Consider the following 18,684-nt stretch of genomic DNA (forward strand, 5'->3'; position numbering starts at 1 on the left):
AAGGAACCGAGTCCTGCTCAAGGGGAAGGGTGGTGTCTTCTCCTGGAGAAACTCCCCAGGTGATTCTAGTGTCTAGGGGTGAAGGCTGCCCCTGGGAACGCTCTTCCAGTTGCGAGCCGTTGGGGTAGACAGAGGAAGTGTGCCGTGCGGTTTGTTCCAGGGGAGAACAGGGATGAGATCGTGCCTACGTTCGTGGTTCACAGTCGGGTGGTGACTCTCCCTTGAGAATTACTCCTGTGGCACATGAACAGCGATGCTGACCGGTGGGTCAGATTCCTCTGGGAGCCATGCCATAAAGAGATGGAAAACCATTGGTTACATCTCGGTCAGGCTGCACAGGTCCCTAATGGCAGGACTTACACACGTGCTCCTTTTTAGGAAGGGAAGTGTTGCCGCCGAGGTTTCTCTTAAACCGCTCTCTCTCTGTTTTACAGAAGTATGAAATGATAAAGACAGAAGAGATTCCCAATTTGGAAAACTCTAATTTTTCTACTAAAGTCATAAAAGACATAGCCCAGAATATTTTATCCTTTCTGAAATCTAATTGCACCAAAGAAGGACATACCTATTGGCTCTTTAAAGGTGAGCTCATTTTTGAACGGATAATAACCCGATGGGCTTGAGTGGCTGCTGTGAAATGAGGTTCCTTTGCTTGTTTCTGCAGCGAGTGGCAGTGACATCGTGAAGCTCTATGATCTCACGACGCTTTGTGAAGAAACTGAAGACAAATACCAAAACCCGTTCACCATGCCGGTGGCTATTCTCTTATACAAGTGAGTGCTGTCGCCAGGGAAGACAAGGAAGAGGAGGAGCCTTTTGTAAAATTGTAGAGCGCACAGCCACACCACCGAGCCAAGTATTCACATTCACACACACACACACACACACACACACACACACACAGTCTACAGTCTACACCAGCCGTGGGCAAACTACGGCCCGCGGGCCGGATCCGGCTGTTCTATCCGGTTCTCTTGCTCTCCCCTCCGCTCCTTTACTTTGAATTTCTATTAGTTCACACAAACACTCCATCCATGCTTTTGTTCCGGCCCTCCGGTCCAGTTTAAGAACCCATTGTGGCCCTCGAGTCAAAAAGTTTGCCCACCTCTGGTCTACACCAAAAAAACCTTGCGGGGAGGGTAACTTGGGTGGTTTCTGTGGCCCTTACTCAGTGGGAGGAACGGGGCAGCCTGCACTTGAACCTTGCAGAGAATGGTGAGTGGGCGTCAAGCTGATACAAATGTTTTTTAGGGTTGCCTGCAACATGATGATGAAGAAGAACCAAAATAAGAAACACTACGGAACTATCAGAACGCTGCTGCTTAACTGTGTTAAATTGTTGGACAAAAGCAGACACCCTCAAGTAAGAGGAACACGCGCATGCTCTGTGAGAACAGCCTAGCGGTCTGACGGTGTGCCTGGCACTGAAGCTTTCGTGTGTAGCTGCCTCTTTTGGGGGGTCGGGGGTGGGGGCGGGGAGCTCTGTGTGGCTGCTGAGCACTGAAAAGCTGTCCGCTCTGAGTTAAGGTGTGCTCTCAGCATAAAGTACACCGTGGATTTTAGGGTCGTGTGTGCACACATTATGTGCTTCCTGAATCAAAGATGATATTAAAATTAAGCCAACCAGGTTGGGAACGTGGCTGCTACAACGTCTGCGATGTTATGTGCGGCTCACGTCACACTCCTCTCGGCTAGCACTGTCTGTACATGGAGGACGCGTGTGCAGTGCACTTCCCTTCGCTCTCACTCCTGGAAGTGGAAACCTCTCACAGTCTCTTAAGATCTGTTTACACAGACGGGTCTTGTTAATCACTGTTAGTGTGGGTAGGTTCAAGTGCATCCTTCAGTGCAGAATAAAAGCACCTCTTAGAATGGTCTCTCCGCCATGGGCCCCAGTTTTATCCCCATGCCCTCGGTTGTCTGTTTTTGGTGTAAGGTTAGTTGACGCCCGTTTAAATGAAGAAGGTCTGTAGTCTGGACCTTTTTTTTTTTTAAAGCTCCAATATTTATTGTAGTCACATCCAGTTTAGAGATAAAGATTATCCTAGAGACCAAACCAAGAGAAAACTTTTTTTTTTGCAGAAAAATGGAAAACCATTTTTAACTTACCTAATTGACGATTGAAGGCGTGGTGTTTGATGGATACTGAATGTGACAGTTAGAAAATGGTGTTACAACTATTAAATGTTATTAGAATCACTTAATAACAAATAATAGAGTGGAATAAATAGTAATATATACATGCCCATTTTAAGAAATTCCACAGTGGACTTTTCCCTCATTAAGCTAGTGGGGGGTTTCCCCCGGGGCCATAGATTGCATAGTAAATACTAGCTGCCTATTTAATTTATGGCTTATGAAGAGATGCTTTTTTAAAAATATATATATTTTTATTGATTTCAGAGAGGAAGGAGGAGGGAGAGAGAGATAGAAACATCATTGATGAGAGAGAATCATGGGTCGGCTGCCTCCTGCACGCCCCCTACTGGGGATCGAGCCCACAACCCAACCATGTGCCCTTGACTGGAATCGAACCTGGGACCCTTCAGTCTGTAGGCCGACGCTCTATCCACTGAGCCAAACCGGCTAGGGCGAGAAATGCTTGTTTCTCAGTTGATAGGATACTTGCTAACGTAGTTAAGACTCTATACCTGGAGACGTTTGTCTCCAGTGAAGTACAGTTGCCACCTTTTTTAAGAGAGAGCGCTGGGATGGGATAATTTCAGGAAGTAAACACACAACCCGGGAGAATTTCAGAGAGCGCTCGGATCGGTGATGGGCGGGGCCTCTGTGCTGCGGTCTGTGCTGGGGTCGGCCTGCATGCGGAGCTCCTGGAGGTCGCTCAGCAGTGCTCCTTCCACCGGAGAGTGCTCAGTTTGATGACAGTCACGCCTTTTCTTTCTTTTTATAAGATTATTGCTTCAGCCAATTACATGCTGTCAGAACTCTTTCAATTGGATGAACCAAAAAAAGAAGAAAGTTCAGAGTCTCCCTTAAATGAGAATTCTGATGAAAGTTACAGTGAGGAGGAGGAGGAGATGCCAGACAGCGATGAAAATGGGTCCTATTGCACCAGCTCTGACCCTCCCGACGATAACAAAGCAGTGGCCATAATCAAGTCTGTTGGAGAATTGTCAGTTCCAGAGAAGTACAAATCCATCCATCAGATCAGAGTAAGCACGTTTCAGTGTGTATTAAAGTGGTACCAATGGAAGAACAACAATGGGTGGGTACAATCAGCCTCTCAAAAGATGGTGTTGCTGCAATGTAACCAAGACCCTGGGCTCATGAAGCAGTCAGGGGTGGGCAAACTTTTTGACTCGAGGGCCACAATGGGTTCTTAAACTGGACCGGAGGGCCGGAACAAAAGCATGGATGGAGTGTTTGTGTGAACTAACATAAATTCAAAGTAAAGGAGCGGAGGGGAGAGCAAGAGAACCCTCTGCTCTTTCAGCTCCGCGGGCCGGATAGAACAGCCGAACGGGCCGGATCCGGCCTGCGGACCGTAGTTTGCCCACGGCTGACTGTTAGATGGTAATTAAAGACGGAGTGACATGTTAGTGTACAGTTGTTTACAAGGGAACGCTTTCCGTTATTCTCTGAAGCACTCCAAAAATACCGTCAGTATTCATATAAACGTGTCTTTAGTTGGCTTGGCCTTCTCAGTGTCCCTTTTGCTAATCCTCACCTGAGGATATTTTTCCCATTGATTTTTAGAGAAAGTGGGATAGAGGGAAGGGGTGGGGGAGAGAAATGTTGATGTGAGAGAGACATATCGATTGGTTGCCTCCTGCATGCATCCTGACCACCTGGCTGTGGATCGAGCCTGCAACCGAGGCACATTCGCTTGACTGGAATCAAACCCATGATCCTTCAGTGCGTGGGCGGATGCTCCAATCACTGAGCAAGACCAGGCAGGGCTCAGTGTCCTTTTTGAAACAAGGAGTCAGCACCGTCCAGAGCCCTGGTCCCAGCACCGACTCCCTGTGCCCTTTGGACAGACACTCCCTGTGCTTGCCTCTCTGCAGTCCAGTCAGCACTAACCCCAGCCTCTCGGGATTCACCAGATGAAGAGCCTGGCAGAGGCCCTCCCACAGAACACCACTTCGTGGGTGGAGGCTGTTACCTGGGCTGGCCCCTGAGGAGCACCAGTGGTACCGTGAGACCAGTGGTGCTGCCGAACTTACTGCTAAATTGATGGTGGTGTGAGCTGTGCTACCCAGTATCAGTGCTGATTAGACGCTGAGCTGACCTGTGAGATTAGGTGTACATTTATCTAAAACATGACTACTTAACGTTCACTTTTTTGTCGAGTAGAATACTTTTTAACATTATAAGTAATTAAAGCAACATGTATGCCGGGAGGTCTTTTTGTTAAGCAGGATTTGTGTTGATGATGCTTATTATATCAGTTGAATCTGCAATTAAAACAGTACATTAACCTTAATACCACACTAAGCCGAGTACACAAGCACGTTTTGAAAGTGCTGATTTGTAAAGGGTTAGTAATTCCCAGGAACTGACAGGTGTGGAATTTGTCGTACTGGTCGCATAGTAATAATTGTAAACGTTTGTGTCTGAAGCCCAGCTGTGCGTTTCCAGTTTGTCATGACACCGAAGAACGCTGCAGACTTGTGCTTAGCTACGTTCTGGAGGTGAGTTTGTGGTGTCTGAGGATTTCCTGCTGTGGGCTTTCTCTCCCTGAAGCATAAAGTGAAAATGAGCTTTTTCCAACTTTTTCAGATCAAATGTAGTTTTTAAAACATGTTTTTAAAACATAAATTCTCCTAAATGTACTCAGTAGTCCAGATACTGCCTTATATTTAGTTTCTGGTTGACCTGCAGTTGCCTGTACAGTAAATGTTTCTCCTTGCTTTAAAGGGTTTGAAATCTGTGGACAGCAGCATTAAGAAAGAAAGTGACCTCCCTGCAGCTGACCCCAGCACCCCAATCCCATTAAAATATGAAGATGAATCTGCAAGGGGAGGTCCTGAGGGTCTGGAGAAGCAGATGGCCTTGTTTTTGGACAAAAGTAAGTTGAATTGATGTGCCAATAAGGCCTTTTCTGTAGAACAAGACGCTAGTCCTTTGCCAGCAGCCGACTTGTTTGGGTCAGTGAGGCATTCATTGGTGGACCCAGGAGGAGCACATGTGAGTGGAAAGGAGGGGAAATACCGTTTCCTCCAAACAGAACGCAGGATCGCTTTGATCCTTCACGGGTGTCTCTAATGAGAACCTCGGCTGCTCCGGAGACACCCCTGCCTCGGCGAGAGCCGAAGGGGTTTCAGAGCAGCCAGGCCCAGCCCTGGCTCAGACCCGGCTCTGCTAGGGCAGGCGGCTCACTCCAAGTGAAGACAGCAGTGGTGCCTGCTTCAGAGGGTCGTGAGAGGACCGTGAGTGTGTGAAGTACTTGGGACAGTGCACTGAGCAGCCCTGCCCTGCTCCTCGCTGCTGCTGCCTCGGGGCAGTCCCTGACGAGGGCAGTCCCCGATGGGGATGAGGGGCGGTCCCCGACGAGGGCGGTCCCCGACGAGGGGCGGTCCCCGATGGGGATGAGGGGCGGTCCCCGACGAGGGGCAGTCCCCGATGAGCAGAGAGCAGAGCTGTCGCTGAGAAGGCCATCTAACTTGTTCCCGGGAGCCTCACTTCCTGAAGAACACGTGGGATGAGAACCGCCCAGGATGTAGACACCGTGTGCCTTTTCCTGGTGCTTTTCCTGGAATGCCTTTCTGTCTCCTCCTCCCTCCCTCCCCTCTCAGCTGTTGAAAACCCAGCTCCTGGTCAGGGCCTCCATGCTCCCCTCTGTCGCCAGCAGAGGACTGGGTCCCCTGCCACGAGGGCTGCCTTCCCCACGGTCAGCTGTGCTTGCACAGACCCCTTGGTCAGCTTCGGTGTTCTCACCAGCCTCACGCCGAGCACGTGCATAGAGGAGGGAAAAGAAGTACACGCACGAGTAAGACCAGAGTAGAGACTTAGAGACTGTTCATCGCTTTGGGAGACTCGTGTTGTCTCTGATCAAAAAGACATTGGAGGCTGGGCGATGGGGGAGGCTGGCCCCCACGGCCTTTGTTCTTACGTGTGAGCTTGCACGTGTCCCGAGGAGGCTTATGGATCAGCCCGTCTCCCCCTGGTCTGCCAGGTCTTCTGGGATAGAGGCCACGTGGCTTCAGGTCGTTTCCGGTGCCTGGCATAGTGCGTGGCACCAGTGTGACCATGTGTTGGGTGAAGAAGGTGTAATAAGCTGGACTTGAAGTGAAGGCTGTTCTGATAGAGGAAGCGGTCCACTGTGTAGGCAGCAAGCAGTCACCTGCTTTGATGGATAATAGGGGAGGAGGGCTGGGAAGTGAGACTGAGGAAATGTAGCTTAGGAAGTGGGCTAAGGTGTTTATCACGACTTAGTAGCGAGAGGCTGTTTCAATGCTTCAGAGCAGGGGTCCCGCTGAGATGAAAGCTGGCTTTCAGAAGGTAGGCTTTCTGGCGGACTCACGGGCAGACGGGAGGAAGGAGGCGGGCGCCGGTGGTGAGGGAGTGAAGTCAGTGACCCTGAAAGGGAGTGAGGCTGCTGCTGCTGGGAGGCGGAGGCCCTGGGAAACTCAGAGCGTCTGTGGAAACGGGTTCACTCCGTGTGGCTACTTGAAGCCGGTGTTGACCAGTCTTGTCACAACAGCCGTACCTGAGCCTGGAGTGCTTCTGTGAAGCAGCAGAAATCACTTGTTGATGGTCAGCTACGTGAACATGAACGTGCTCCTCTCCCCTGTCCTAGTGGGCTCCCTGCAGAAGGGCAGTTGTTCCAGCCAGTCCGGAATGACCCCTGGCTCCTGGCAGCATAAGATGAAGCTCCAGCTGATCCTCAAGTCGTCAAAAGCCTATTACGTGTTGTCGGACGCTGCCATGAGCCTGCAGAAATACGGACGCGCGCTACGATACATCAAATTAGCTCTGCAGAGCCACGGTGAGTCCCTGTGAACGAGCATGTTCAGCATTGGGAGGGGAACAGAAGACATCTGTGCCAGTAAAATTCTACTCTTACTTCTGTTGTAAAATGTAATTTTAAAACCACCCTTTTGCATCTTGGGTGCCACTTAGTATTTTATTTTCTGCTCCAAGTGGTTTAATGACATCTTCATTTTGAAATACATGAAGCCCTGTTTGCTCTCTGATATAAAATAGACTTGAGTGGAGACGGCTGGTAGCAGATTTTCTTAACACTTACAGTGTTCATCGTGCACTTTTTCCTCCTTCCCACTCTTCCCACAGATACTTACTGCTGCCTCTGCACCAACATGCTCTCTGAAGTGCTGCTGTTCCTCTCGCAGTACCTGACGCTCTGCGGCGACATCCAGCTGATGTTGGCCCAGAACGCCAACAACCGAGCGGCTCACCTGGAGGAGTTTAACTACCAGACGAAGGAGGACCAGGAGATACTGCATAGCCTCCACCGGGAGTCCAGCTGTCAAGGTGGGCGGCGAGGCCCCGAGTTCCTGCACGGGGACCGTGAGGAAAGGGGCAGGCGTGTTGGTGCTTGGTGCTGCTCTGTATCACTTATTTCTCCGTCTTAGTGTGGAACATGGTCGTGTGTGTGTGCGTGTAAAATGCTTTTGCAGTGTTTTATAATTCTGCTTATACGACTGGAACTAACTGTGAACAAGCTCTCGGACCATCGTGTTGATTTTCTGCACTTGTCTTCTCGGGAGGTTTTCCCGGGTGGCCCTGTAGTCAGCTGACCAGGCTGTGATTTCTTTAGAGAAGGAATAGCATTGGTAGAAGTAGGTGGATTACCTTCTGCATGATGCCTGGGGCTCAGACTCTGAGATCATCTTTAAACTTTGTTCAGGGTTGGCAGTCTCACTGTTTAGAGTTGTCCGATTTTTCCGCTGGAGACAGGAACCTGTAGCCCACAGCAGCAGGCCCTCATTTCATTCTCCTGGACACGAGGAAGCCCTCAGTGTGTCCTGACGCTCCTGTTGTACTCATTGACTTACAATACGCTGTTGTGAGAATGACGGTCTCTCAAGCATTTGGGCGGCATCAGGAGTGCTCCCCTTTTCCCCTTGAATTGGGGGCTCTGCACCCAAGTTTACTCCCATCCCCACTAGATGGCGAGCTTGAGTCTTTGGGGGCCCATCCAGCAGCTTCTTCCCTGAGTCAGACATCGATTGGCAAGCGCTGTAGTCCCTGACCGCCTCCTGAAGCTGCAGAGCTTTCCTACAAGAGCTGCTCCCCGTAATGAAGGAGCACGGGGGTTCCCCTGTGTCAGCGACAGCGTCAGGCCCTCGCCGGTGAGCAGGCGCACCTGGCAGACGCTGGGCACGGCAGGTGGCTGGTATTTCTAGGCCGGAAAAGACTTCTTTTAAACAGACATTAATGTCCCAAGAAAATACAGTTTCTTAAATAGAGAGATCTTTACTTCGAAGCTTAAATGTTTAGTTTTATTGATTGAATCTTAGTATATTTATACTGTATTGCAATTACTTTATCACCTTAAAAGTGTCAGGTTACTTGGATACTAAGGGAGTAGGATTTGCATAATCACAGTGGTGACGTTTCCTTTCTTTCTTCTAAGGATTTGCGTGGGCAACTGATTTGTCTACAGACTTAGAAAGTCAGCTTTCAGTGAGTTGTAAATGCTATGAGGCTGCCAATGAAATCCTGCAGTTTAGCGACTTAAAAAGCCAGAATCCAGAACACTATGTACAAGTGCTGAAGAGAATGGGTAACATCAGAAATGAAATCGGCGTGTTTTATATGAATCAGGCTGCTGCGTTACAGAGCGAGAGAGTGGGTGAGTATCCCTTTGGAGTCCTCCCGTTATTGCCTTTTCTATCAGAAAATCTCATGGATTTCGGCGCAAGCAAGGAACTGTGGCACTTGATTTTAAGTCCTGGATGCTCTGTTAAAATATCTTTTTTTCTTAAATTTTCAAGAAATGAAATTAGGAAAAAACATGGTTTTCCCTTGGAATTCATCAGTTCAGTGCCCTCCATCCTCCACCTGATCAGCCAGCAGCGAGCTGGGTCAGGCCTGGTGCTGGATGCACAGTGGCTACAGCGTCGTTCTCTGAGGCGAGGAGGCCAATGGGAACGTGCCTCGCTGTGCGCTGCCATAAGTGCAAGCATATTGCGACGGCGGGGAGGGGGGAGGCGTGTGTGGAAGTTTCGGGGTACTGGGAAGGCTTTGGTGAGGTTGAGCAGAGGGTCCATGTCACGTAGGACGTAGCAGGCAGGTGTGGGGGAGGGAGGGCTGTGCAGACGGAGAGGCAGCCTTAGGAAGGAGCCAGGGCTGTAGGGTCCAGTGGGTGTTTAGAAGGGGCAGGATGCGCAGTTCCCAGGCGGGGAGCGGGCTAAGATAGAAGGTGGGTAAGTTGTTGTGGGCGCTTTGATCTATAAACTGTGCTCGACGTTAGGGACAGAGTTCATAGCTAGTGGGGGAACATGTGCTTTAAAAAATAAAGTCTTGCCCTGACTGGTTTGGCTCAGTGGATAGAGCGTCGGCCTGCGGACTGAAGGGTCCCAGGTTCGATTCCGGTCAAGGGCATGTACCTGGGTTGCGGGCACATCCCCAGTGGGGGGCGTGCAGGAGGCAGCTGATCGATGTCTCTCTCTCATCGATGTTTCTAACTCTCTATTCCTCTCTCTCTTCCTCTCTGTAAAAAATCAATAAAATATATTTAAAAAAAATAATAATAAAAAATAAAAAATAAAGTCTTTTTTTACTATATGTAATATGTATGTTTATTGAGATACAGGAACCTGTGCTCTAAGTCAGTGAGGGAGCATGGAAGGGAAGTCAGACACTAGGAAATTAGGAAGCACAGACTGTGCTCTTAAAACTCAGTCTTCGTAAGGCAGTGCCGTGCCAGATGGCTTTACTTGCTGCTGTGGCACCAGCCAGCTGCTCCTGAGGCGGGCTGCGTTTGAGTGTGTATGGTCTGCCGTAACAGAGCCCTGGGGTGGCATCGACCACCGATCTCTCTCACACCCTGGAAGCAGAGGGCCAGGACCAGGGTGCCAGCCAGGTTGGCTTTCTCTGAGGATCTGTCCTCGGCCACCTTTTTGCTGTGTCTTTTCCCTGTGGGTGTCCCTGGTGTCTCTCTTATAACAGCACCAGTCATGTTGGGTTTGGGCCCCACATTATAACCTCATATAACCTTAATCACCTCTTCAAAGGCCCTCTCTCCAAACAGTCACGCTCAGCATGGACGTGAGGGTGAGGGGCGCCCGTCGGCCATGGCAGGTGTGGGGAAGGCAGGGCGCTGCTGGACCTGCCCCGTCCTCAGGGTCCATCAGGAGACCCAGCGGGCTTCCTCGGATGCCTACTTACACAGTTTTTTTATTTTTTCATGAAGTGAGCAAAAGTGTGTCGACTGCAGAGCAACAATTGTGGAAAAAAAGCTTTTCTTGCTTTGAGAAAGGAATTCACAACTTCGAGTCCATTGATGATGCTACAAACGCCGCCCTCTTGTTATGTAACACGGGAAGGCTCATGCGGATTTGTGCACAGGCGCACTGCGGTGCAGGGGACGAGTTTAAACGTGAATTTTCACCGGAGGAAGGCCTGTATTATAACAAGGTAACACATCTGCTCATGGCATCATTCATTCATACCCAACTGCCACCTACCTTTGCCATTGCTCCACTAAAATACCATAAAACCGAAGTAATGAAAACCGTGGGATGGCACAGGACTAGACGGACCTTTGAGAGACTCAGACAGGCCTGAGTGTACTAAGGACTCGGGACTGGAGATGACACTGGCTGGTGGGTAAAAGGTGATCCTCGGCGAAGTGTGTTGGTGTAACCAGAGTAAACGTCAGGTGGATTCAAGTTCGATGTGAACAGGTGAAACTAAAGGGACCAGGGGAACCAGCTCATGGCTGGGCAAGGACTTTCCCAGCGTAACGAGCAGAAGTCACAAAGTAAAAGGTGGATCAACTTAGATGTGCAAAAATAAAGTGTTTAAAGGACACAACAGAAAGCTAAACTGAAAAGCAAGCCGCCATCAGGGAGAAATATCTGTAGCACAGGACAGATCAAAGGCTAATAAACTTGGTGTAGAGCAGTTAGGAATCATTGAAAATATACTGTCCCCATCGAAGAAAGGACAAATGAACAAGAAATCCGTATGTGTAGAAAAAGTAAATGTTTAATATGGAAGCAAAATTTCAAAATGTTAACTTCTAAGGGATTTAAAATTCGAGTTTCTTTTACTGATTAAATTATCAAATACTTTTTGGCAAGTGGTCACATCCAGTGCTGGAGAAGGCGCGCCAAAGCAAGCACACATTTAATCGAGCACAGGTAGCGCCCCCCCCCCTTTTTTTTTTTTTTTACAAAAGATCTACATGAGAGCCTCCTTTCACTAACCAGGAGAAATCAGAAGAGCACTTTTGCTTTTAGAATGAAAGGGAAAAGTGAAAAAAGTATTCAGCCTTTGCTTTGCAGTGAGCTGACTAAGGCAGTGCGCGCCCCGAGCAGCGGGGAGAGTCCCAGTGAGGCCCCTCCCGGAACCACACTCAGCGTCTGAGCGTCCAGCCTAGAGCTTGACCTGTTTCCGGGTGTCTGGGCTACATCGCCGCTGACTGTTCGTCCCTGGTGAGCTGTGTCCTGAGAGTCAGCAAAGCCTAGGCGAGCTCAGAGTGCGACCCTTAACGTAACCCACGCAGAGAGAAGCCTTTTGATGGTGGTGAACGAAATAAAAGAGCGTGCGCACTCCATGTGAGGTCTGGCAACACTCAAACATTTCCTGTGTTAACGGTGATTGCGTCTCCGTGTTACGCCCGTCAGCTTACCAGGGTTTCACGGGAGCGCTCTGCTTCCCAGTCCAGGGGAGCGTGTACTTCAGAGCTGCATACAGGAGGCATGTTCCCAGCACTGCCCTCCTCCCCAGCACTGTCCTTCCACACGTCCTCCCCAAAGCCAGTCACCACCCGGGCCTGGGAAGGGGCTCGTTGACGCTCTCCTCCGCACAGGCCGTGGACTACTACCTGAAAGCGCTGAGGTCCTTGGGGACACGGGACAGACACCCCGCCGTCTGGGACTCGGTGAACTGGGAGCTGTCCACCACCTACTTCACCATGGCCACGCTGCAGCAGGACTACGCGCCGCTGTCCAGGAAAGCGCAGGAGCAGGTACCGTTCCGTCGGGCTGTACGGGGTGTCTCCCGCCTAACGGAGCCTCTTCACGGATGCTGAGCGTCCTCCCCTGGGAGCAGTACTTAGACGTTCTTAACTTTCTCATACAGAGTTACAGGCTTGTCTCTTTTTCACCTGCTTCCCCCTTAAAAAATAAACAGATTGAAAAGGAAGTCAGTGAGGCTATGATGAAGTCCCTGAAATACTGCGACGTGGACTCGGCCTCTGCCCGCCAGCCCCTCTGTCAGTATCGAGCTGCCACCATCCACCACAGGCTGGCATCCATGTACCACAGCTGCCTGAGGAACCAGGTATCGCCTCCCCGGTCCCCTTCCGCGGGCCCACTTAAAAGTGCTCGGGGTGCTTCTCTTACGTTTCTGTTTTAAATGCCTCCCGTCCTATCAGCTGCTTAGAAAAACTTGGCAAGTAGGCATTTTCCCTCCTAGGCCGTACATTTTTCTGCACTATCATCAATTGGGTCTTAGTTTGCAAAATTATGTATTTGCCTGGGGGTAGTATTTTGATTTTTGAAAATATAGTTAGGCTTTATAAGAGTAGCTTTGTGTACATCTTGAAGTACCCATGGTCCCAATTTTTTATTGTGAAATAGAGCAAGTAGGGACTCGTGGGAAACGTGTATGGAAAGAATCCCGAAAGGAAAGCCCTGTGTGCTCGCTCGAGGCTGAGGATGGAAGAGGGCTGCAGGGTCCCCTGGGCGCCCCTCCCTATGGAATCTCCTTACACGCACCCACAGAGTAGCCACCACCTGCATTTTCTGTGCCTTCTCTGTGTTTTACCACTTAGACAATATGATCGTTTTTTTTTGTTAAGATCTTTTACTGCTTTTTGGAGAGGGAGGGCGAGAGACAAAAACAGCGATTGGTTGCCTCCTGCACAACCTCTACCGGGGAGCCTGCAACCTGGGCATGTGCCCTCACCAGGAATCAAACCGGCAACCTTTTGGTGCACAGGACAGCGCCTGAGCCACAAGCTGGGGCACGTGTACACATTTACCTGCTGTGAGCGGTGTGGAATGAGCATTCCTGTGCGTTCTCTTCTGTGGCTCAGTGGCCTTTCACTTAGCATCATGCTGAGGTTCCTCTAGGTCCGTGGTCGGCAAACTGCGGCTCGCGAGCCACATGCGGCTCTTTGGCCCCTTGAGTGTGGCTCTTCCACAAAATACCACGGCCTGGGCAAGTCTATTTTGAAGAAGTGGCATTATAAGAAGTTTTAAGTTTAAAAAACTTGGCTCTCCAAAGAAATTTCAATCGTTGTTCTGTTGATATTTGGTTCTGTGGACGAATGAGTGTGCCGACCAGTGTTCTAGGTGGTACGTGTGCTGCTCACTTTCTCGTGCAGTAGTCTTCATGCCGTGACTGCATCCCAGGTTGCTCATCCCTGCAGTGATTGCTGGACTTTGGGTTGTTTCGGCTGAGCCTGTGATAACTAATCCCTGAAGAGTCTGTGCACGGAGCCTGGTGCGCAGGGGCCGCCTCCAGGGAGGCTGCGAGCTTCTGCCGGGAGTCTTGCTCAGTTCCTCGGGGCGGCTCTCGTTTTGTGGGCTTCCTTTCTTAGCTCAGCTCCCCACGCTTCTCTCCCCTGGGCTAGGGTTACTTCTGAGTCGCCTTCATCCTGAGATGATTGTCCTTGAGGCCCTCGACTCTCCCTTTGCCCACAGGAGGCCTCTAACCACAATTCAAGTTTGCTCAGGTGGCCTAATAGCCTCAAGGCAAAAGCGAGCTTAATAGTCCAGGACAAGCCAGTGGGGTGAATGGTCTTTTCAGCGAATGCGCTGAGACAGTGGGCATCCACGTGCAGAACGGGGTTGACTCCTGAGTTACCCGGAAGTGGAGTGAAGGCCCAAGTGTGAAAGCTAGAACTGTAACACATACAAACACCGCCACTAAAGCCATGCGTGGCCCAGGCGGAGACGAGGTGATGCTATGGCGCGGCCCCGCCTCCTGCCTGCTCTCACTCGCCCCGTGGTTCCAGGTCGGGGACGAGTACCTCCGGAAGCAGCACCGAGTGCTGGCCGACCTGCACTACGGCCAAGCGGGGGGCCTCTTCCAGCTGCTCAAGGACACGCCCTGCGAGCTGCTGAGGGTGCAGCTGGAGCGGGTGGCCTTCGCGGAGTTCCAGATGAGCGGTGAGTCCCGTCGCCCTCCTCAGTGTCCTGGAGCCAGGCGTCCCTGCGGTCTCTCTCGGGCATGAGGAGTGGTGGTTGGTTTGTTTCTGTTCTTTCTCCCAGTCAGTGACTTTGGGTAGAGACCAGAGTGCCTTTAAACTTGGAGAAGTGGGTTAGATTATGTTCGGCAACTAGAAATGTAGAAACATGGCCCAGGAGCCCATGTTTGAAAAGTGACAGGTCAGTTGAGACAAAGACGTAAGGCATCGCGGACAACGGAACGAAGGGCAGCGGTAAAGGAGAGGCGGCCCCGACGCCCTGGGACATGCCTGATGCGGCAGCTGGGGGTGGGCTTCTGGGACAGGCCGGCCTGCAGGTGCTGGGCCGGGTAAGGCAATGACGAGAGCTCCCGAGGGCGGGGCGGGGCGGGAGCTTGGTGGTGTCTGGTGGCTGGAGTTTATTCGGGTCTGAGGGTGAATGGAATCCTGGCTCAGCTGGTCTGGCGGCTGTGAACAGCAGGTTGGTAGGACACCTGGTACTAAGTGCCGCAGAGACTTGCCCACATCGTGGGGCGGGTCCGCGGTGGGGCGGGGGTGGCCTTCGTACCGCAGGCTCCTCCCGGCTGGTCCACTCGAACCAGACTCTCCAAAGAGCTGTGCTCGCTCGGCAGGACCAAGTGGAGAGGCGGGGGCCCGGGGACTAGCTGTTGCTCTAGGCCAGTGGTCGGCAAACCGCGGCTCGCGAGCCACATGCGGCTCGTGAGCCGCGGTTTGCCGCTCTGTTGACTAATGAGTTTGCAGACCACTGCTCTAGGCGGACGCACGCTGTCCTCTGGGGTAGTTACTAAGGAAGGCTGGTTGGGGTTAGAAGATGCTGTGCTTCTCTTGAGCTCCCTTGACAGCGTTTGAAAGTCAGACTTGGTATTAGCGCATCGACGTTGGATGGGGGTCTGGATTTCACTCACAGGAACGACCATTTTGTGTCTCACTCTCTAGGTCAGAATAGCAACGTCGGGAAGTTGAAAACACTGTCTGGGGCTCTTGACATCATGGTGAGAACTAAGCACGCGTTCCAGCTCATCAGGAAGGAGCTCGTGGAGGAGCTGGGCCAGGTAAGGGAGAAGGGGGTGCTCTCTGTGTTCCATGTCTACACTGAGGGGTGAAGGCATGTAGCAGGCATGTGGGGGCGTGTGTGTGTATGTGCAGGGTGGGCAAAAGTAGGTTAACAGTTGTCCATATGGAAAATAATACAACAATTAACAAATAATAATACAAGAATAGCTGTTTGGCTTCCTCACAACTGTAAACCTGCTCTGCCCCACCCCGTATATACAAACATACACCTGTGTCAGCTCTGGATAAAACATTCACAGTGACTTAGTACCTTTTCTTGGTGGAATTGGTATTAACTCTCTAAGTTGCAAGTGTGTCTTTTACATTTTAAAATAACCACACAGACCTTGGCTAGTCAGGCCCTGGTGTTCGGTCTCTGTTAAGTTTTGCTTCCGTGTGTGTGTTGTTTTCCTAAGAGAAAGGAGGGCCTCTGCCCTCTGGTAATTTCCGCTGAACTGCCGGGAGCAGTGGAGCGGTGAGTGGGCCGAGCAGGCTCCGGGGAGGCCCTTTGGTGTGTGCGCATCCCGCGTTCCTGCTGCCGCCACCCGTGCGGGAAGCTCCCCGAGTCCCCGTGCTGCCCAGCTGGGACTTCCTGGCCCGGCTCTGTCAGGCCCTGCAGGGGACCCGTTTCCTTCTTGTTCCTTTTGCTTCTGACACTGGGAAGTCAGGAGGACGTCGTCCAGGACTAGTTTCTCCTTCGTAAGTGCCTGTCCGTTGGGAGACAGCTTTGTGTTGTGTTTGAGCTCACTGAAGTGATGCCGGGAGGGAGGGAGGAGGGGCCTGCTCACAGCCTCTGCCTCCGCCACCGCCGCTGCCATAGGCCTGCCCTGAAGAGAAGATCTGGGTGCTGGCTGCTGGTTTTCGTTGAAAGCCACCGGGTTCATGAGACCCCGTCCCATCACTTCACGTGAGCCCTGGCTGCTGGGGAGCTGGGGTGAGAAACTCTCTGTCTGCAGCCTGAGCGCGAGGAGCCGACGCCCGTGGCGGACGCCACTCCTGGTCTGAACCGAGAGGAGGTGCTCAAGCTGCTCAGCATCTTCGAGTCCCGGCTGGCGTTCCTGCTCCTGCAGTCCATCAAGCTGCTGTCCCCCACCAAGAGGAAGGCGGGGTGAGCACGCGTGTGCAGGTCTCCTGCGCCGCCGCGGAGGCGCACGGCCATTGCACCGACGCTGGGAGGGACAGGTGTGCCCTGCCCGTCTTCCCGTGGGCACCCGGGACCTCGGGGTGGGGTTCAGTGGGGAACTTCTGGAACCAACCCCGGGGCCTTCACACAGCAGCTGCGCCGGCATCGCAGCCAGGTGGAGGCGTAGTGGTTCTGTGAGTCGGGTCTGGGCTGCAAGGCCGGGGGAATTCTGTCTCCAGGGGAGCAGCCCCCAGAGCTTCCGATGGGAACACCGGCTGAGGGAGCTCCGAGCCAGCCTCTCCCTGGAGTTCCTTCCCAAGCGGGTGTCATCGGACACTCCTTCCTTCTGGGCAGTGCTGTCTCCCACCTCCGCCCACAGTGTGCGGAGGCCAGGGAGGAGGAACAGGCTGTCCGCTCACGGCCAGGAGCAGTGCCTGTTCGCGGCAGGCACTCGGTGGTGTAAAGAATGGCATGGGTTTTCATTGACGTGTTGAAAGGAACGTCTAGAAACTGGCCCCCAAGCAACAGATCCACAAGGTGTGGTCTAGGCATGACTAGAGCACCTGCTTCCCACAGACACGGGGCTGGGACTGGGGGGGAGTGGGGGGGCATCACTGTTTACGTCCCTTTTTGTTTCGTCCTGTTCTGTTCTGTTCACCCAGCAATAACGTGGAAGAAGATGTGGCCCTCAAAACCAACAAGCACATTTACTCCCAGCTTTTGAGAGCTACCGCCAACAAAAACACGAGCCTCCTGGAAAGGATCGACGTCCTCGTCCACCTGCTGGACCAGCTCGCGCGGGGCAGCGCCGTGCAGTGACTCGCCAGGGCCACGCCCCAGGTGCCTCGTCCGTGCCTTCTGCACTTGGGCTGGTTTGTCCACTCGGTGCTTCGTTAATTAAACGCGTAGGAGGTCCCCACTCGGGTGGGCACCGCGCGGCAGCACAGCGTCCTCATTTCCCCACAGACAGGGCAGGCGAGCTCTCCGCTTCCGCGTGGGAAGTGCCGGGATCAGAGTGAGACGCGGCCCCGCGCCGCTCTCTCAGAAGCGGAGGTGTGGTGCAGTCACACCGTAAGTGTTGTTGAGTATGTTAAGCTACGTGGGTTTCAGACACAATTACTTTGGATAAATGTTACGTTAGGTCAAGGGGACCTTTATCCCGGGGACGTCGGTGGTCACGTGGTTAGAGCCACAGCGTTCCCAGCTGAACGGCACGGAAAGAAGTCGCCTTTCTAAGCTTCAGTGCGGATGTCTGAAGCCCAGCCCTCGTGCAGTTCTCCGTGTTGGTGCGTGTCCTGAAGGACCCACTTCTCTTTGACTTTGGATGACAGCTGACCAAGAAGAGGTTCTACCCCCACTTTTATTTTAAACTTGAAACTGTGAATAAGGTCAGAAAACTATTTTGAATAAATAAGTTATTTATTTAAAATGTCTTTGTCTTTTTTCATTTCACGTTGTTTACTTTAAATTTTGATTTGAACTGGTTTAATAACTTTTACAAATTAACATTTAAAAAACACTGAAAATAGCCGAAACCGGTTTGGCTCAGTGGATAGAGCGTCGGCCTGCGGACTGAAGGGTCCTGGGTTCGATTCTGGTCAAGGGCATGTACCTTGGTTGTGGGCACATCCCCAGTAGGAGGTGTGCAGGAGGCAGCTGATTGATGTTTCTCGCTCATCGATGTTTCTGGCTCTCTATCCCTCTCCCTTCCTCTCTGTAAAGTATCAATAAAATATATTTTTTAAAAAATTAAAAAAAAAAAACACTAAAAATAAGGCTCTGCCATCCACTGACGTCTCACTGGACTCTCATACTGGTCACTGTGATGTGGCTCCCGGTGGCTGCACACCAGCCCAGCGGCCTTCAGTGCCAGCCCTGGGTCGATCCCGCAGGTCAACTGGCAGCCCCTCTGGCTACACCCCGGAGGAGTCTGACCTGCCCTGGAAACGGGGCACCTGTTCTGAGCTGGGTTGTCACACACTGCGTCCTCGGGCAGATTGTCAGGGGTTTCCCAACACCGCGCTGACCCGGCAACGCTTGCAGGCCTCTCTCTCGCCGTTTGTCCACGTCCTTGTTTATTTGCATCGTCCTTGGGACAGATTTGCACCCACTTTCAAAAGCTAATCATTGAAGCACTTAACCTTTTGACTAAATGGTAAAGCAGCTGTGTGAGTCAGCCGTGTCTGCCCGCTCT

General features: G+C 51.8%; 1 protein-coding gene across 4 annotated transcripts in view; it reads left to right on the top strand.

Moving 5' to 3' along the window:
• The window catches only part of EDRF1 (erythroid differentiation regulatory factor 1), a 32,051-nt gene extending 14,135 nt beyond the window's left edge, over window positions 1-17,916 (top strand). For 2 of the 4 annotated variants that reach the window (XM_080688041.1, XM_080688043.1), the window contains 17 exons: window positions 435-582; window positions 665-773; window positions 1,252-1,363; window positions 2,913-3,173; window positions 4,584-4,655; window positions 4,882-5,032; window positions 6,764-6,952; window positions 7,258-7,458; window positions 8,564-8,782; window positions 10,346-10,569; window positions 11,969-12,127; window positions 12,292-12,441; window positions 14,123-14,276; window positions 15,251-15,366; window positions 16,324-16,475; window positions 17,153-17,330; window positions 17,457-17,915. In XM_080688041.1, the coding sequence (XP_080544167.1) occupies window positions 435-582; window positions 665-773; window positions 1,252-1,363; window positions 2,913-3,173; window positions 4,584-4,655; window positions 4,882-5,032; window positions 6,764-6,952; window positions 7,258-7,458; window positions 8,564-8,782; window positions 10,346-10,569; window positions 11,969-12,127; window positions 12,292-12,441; window positions 14,123-14,276; window positions 15,251-15,366; window positions 16,324-16,475; window positions 17,153-17,309 (2,574 nt within the window). In that variant the 3' untranslated portion in view covers window positions 17,310-17,330; window positions 17,457-17,915. Of the gene's footprint in view, window positions 1-434; window positions 583-664; window positions 774-1,251; window positions 1,364-2,912; window positions 3,174-4,583; window positions 4,656-4,881; window positions 5,033-6,763; window positions 6,953-7,257; window positions 7,459-8,563; window positions 8,783-10,345; window positions 10,570-11,968; window positions 12,128-12,291; window positions 12,442-14,122; window positions 14,277-15,250; window positions 15,367-16,323; window positions 16,476-17,152 lie in introns of all 4 variants that reach the window. The other 2 variants (XM_080688040.1, XM_080688042.1) reach the window with 1 other exon arrangement.
• The last annotated feature ends 768 nt before the right edge of the window (window positions 17,917-18,684 follow it).

Source organism: Plecotus auritus, assembly GCF_963455305.1.
Source record: "Plecotus auritus genome assembly, chromosome: 9".
Taxonomy (NCBI): domain Eukaryota; kingdom Metazoa; phylum Chordata; class Mammalia; order Chiroptera; family Vespertilionidae; genus Plecotus; species Plecotus auritus.